At 46.7% G+C, this 1982-nt stretch overlaps 1 protein-coding gene across 1 annotated transcript; it reads right to left on the minus strand.

Moving 5' to 3' along the window:
- Positions 1 to 223: 223 nt before the first annotated feature.
- Positions 224 to 1465, minus strand: LOC308169313 (uncharacterized protein; the record flags this gene model as incomplete). Its single annotated transcript, XM_080543999.1, has 2 exons — positions 224 to 1111; positions 1343 to 1465. Coding segments are annotated over 2 exons (756 nt in total), but the record flags the coding sequence as incomplete, so codon positions are not given.
- Between the last annotated feature and the right edge of the window lie 517 nt (positions 1466 to 1982).

A 1982-nucleotide genomic window follows, 5' to 3' on the forward strand; every position in this document is an offset into this window, starting at 1 on the left:
TAAGCCACTATCACTTATATTCTCCTTCTTGGCACCACGTCCCATAAGGCTTCCCGTCACTACTCAGGGTTTTTCCTGGCTCAAAATGAGGCGGAGGTGGTACCAGTGGTGTTTGACATCGGGGGGGACCCATGAAGCAGGGCTGTCTGGGGGTCCTTAAACGAGCATCAAACACTTAATTTTTTGCATTCTGGTGAATTGATATGCACCAATTTGTGCCCTTTCGCCATCAATTTATGGTGGAAATGTCATTATATATGTAAAGGAAAAAACAATATTCAGGCACCAGATGGCCATTCAAAATATAATGTAATATAATGCAATATAAGGCTCTCAGGCATTCTGTACTTTCAAATATGTATTCTCCTTGAGCAGTCAACATCAACTATCAGCTGTTTCGCTAGCAAACACGAAAGCTAAGTTATTTGTGAAACAGCGCCCCCGCCACCACGTCGGCGCAATGCCGCAATTGCAGTTTTTATTTATTTTTAATTCTCCCGCGCCGGAAATCCGGCACTGTGCCGGAGTACTTTAAGCCCTGTGTATGTGTTCTCTGATGTTTCTTTAGGGATCCTGCCTGACTGAAACTCTTCCCACACAGGGAGCAGCAGAATGGCTTCTCTCCTGTGTGTACTCTCTGGTGTGTCTTTAGGGATCCTGCTTCACTGAAACTCTTCCCACACTGGGAGCAGCAGAACGGCTTCTCTCCTGTGTGTATTCTCTGATGGCTCTTTAGGTTTTCTGCCTGACTGAAACTCTTCCCACACTGGGAGCAGCAGAATGGCTTCTCTCCTGTGTGTATTCTCTGGTGTCTCTTTAGGGATCCTGCCCGACTGAAACTCTGCCCACACTGGGAGCAGCATGGCTTCTCTCCTGTGTGTATTATCTGGTGTCTCTTTAGTTCATATGCCACACTGAAACTCTGCCCACACTGGGAGCAGAGATATGGCTTCTCTCCTGTGTGTATTCTCTGGTGTTTCTTTAGGAATGCTGCCTGACTGAAACTCTTCCCACACTGGGAGTAGCAGAATGGCTTCTCTCCTGTGTGTATTCTCTGGTGTTTCTTTAGGTTTCCTGCCTCACTGAAACTCTTCCCACACTGGGAGCAGCAGAACGGCTTCTCTCCTGTGTGTATTCTCTGGTGTGTCTTTAGGTGTCCTGCCTGACTGAAACTCTGCCCACACTGGGAGCAGCAGAACGTCTTCTCTCCTGTGTGTATTCTCTGATGGCTCTTTAGGTTTTCTGCCTGACTGAAACTCTGCCCACACTGGGAGCAGCAGAATGGCTTCTCTCCTGTGTGTATTCTCTGGTGTCTCTTTAGGTGTTCTACCCGACTGAAACTCTGCCCACACTGGGAGCAGCAGAATGGCTTCTCTCCTGTGTGTATTCTCTGGTGTTTCTTTAGGTTTCCTGCGAGACTGAAACTCTTCCCACACTGGGAGCAGCAGAATGGCTTCTCTCCTGTGTGTGCTCTCTGGTGTTTCTTTAGTTCACTCATACAACCAAATCTCTTTCCACACTGAAGACAAGAGTGAGTCTTCTGTCCTCCTTGAGTCTGTGGTTGTGATTTAAGGTGAGTTGGACAAATGAAACTCTCACTGCAATCTAAACAGTGGTGATTCTTCTGTCTTGAGCTCCTCCTCCTCCGTCTGTGTTGTTTATGGCTTCCTGATGCGGTGGAGCTGGGCTCCATGTCTGAGTCTGGGTTGGAGCTCTCTCCTGTAAGAATAGGAACATATACAGGATTAGAAACAACATAAGAACAAGTGCTGCTTCCATAGACTCAGCAGTGCCAGAAGTAACACCACATCTCTGGAGTCTGCACACGCTGTGGGAACATGAAGTGTTCAGAGTGTTAGGATACCTGTAATGGAAACCTGTAATATTCCATCCTTGATAGAACTGTGTCATTTAAATTAGGGATGCAAACAATTGAAATGTCTTGTCCGAAGCTGAATTTAAGGAAACATTTGTCCGAATAC

This window comes from Nansenia antarctica, assembly GCF_963989245.1.
Source record: "Nansenia antarctica genome assembly, chromosome: 13".
NCBI lineage: Eukaryota > Metazoa > Chordata > Actinopteri > Argentiniformes > Microstomatidae > Nansenia > Nansenia antarctica.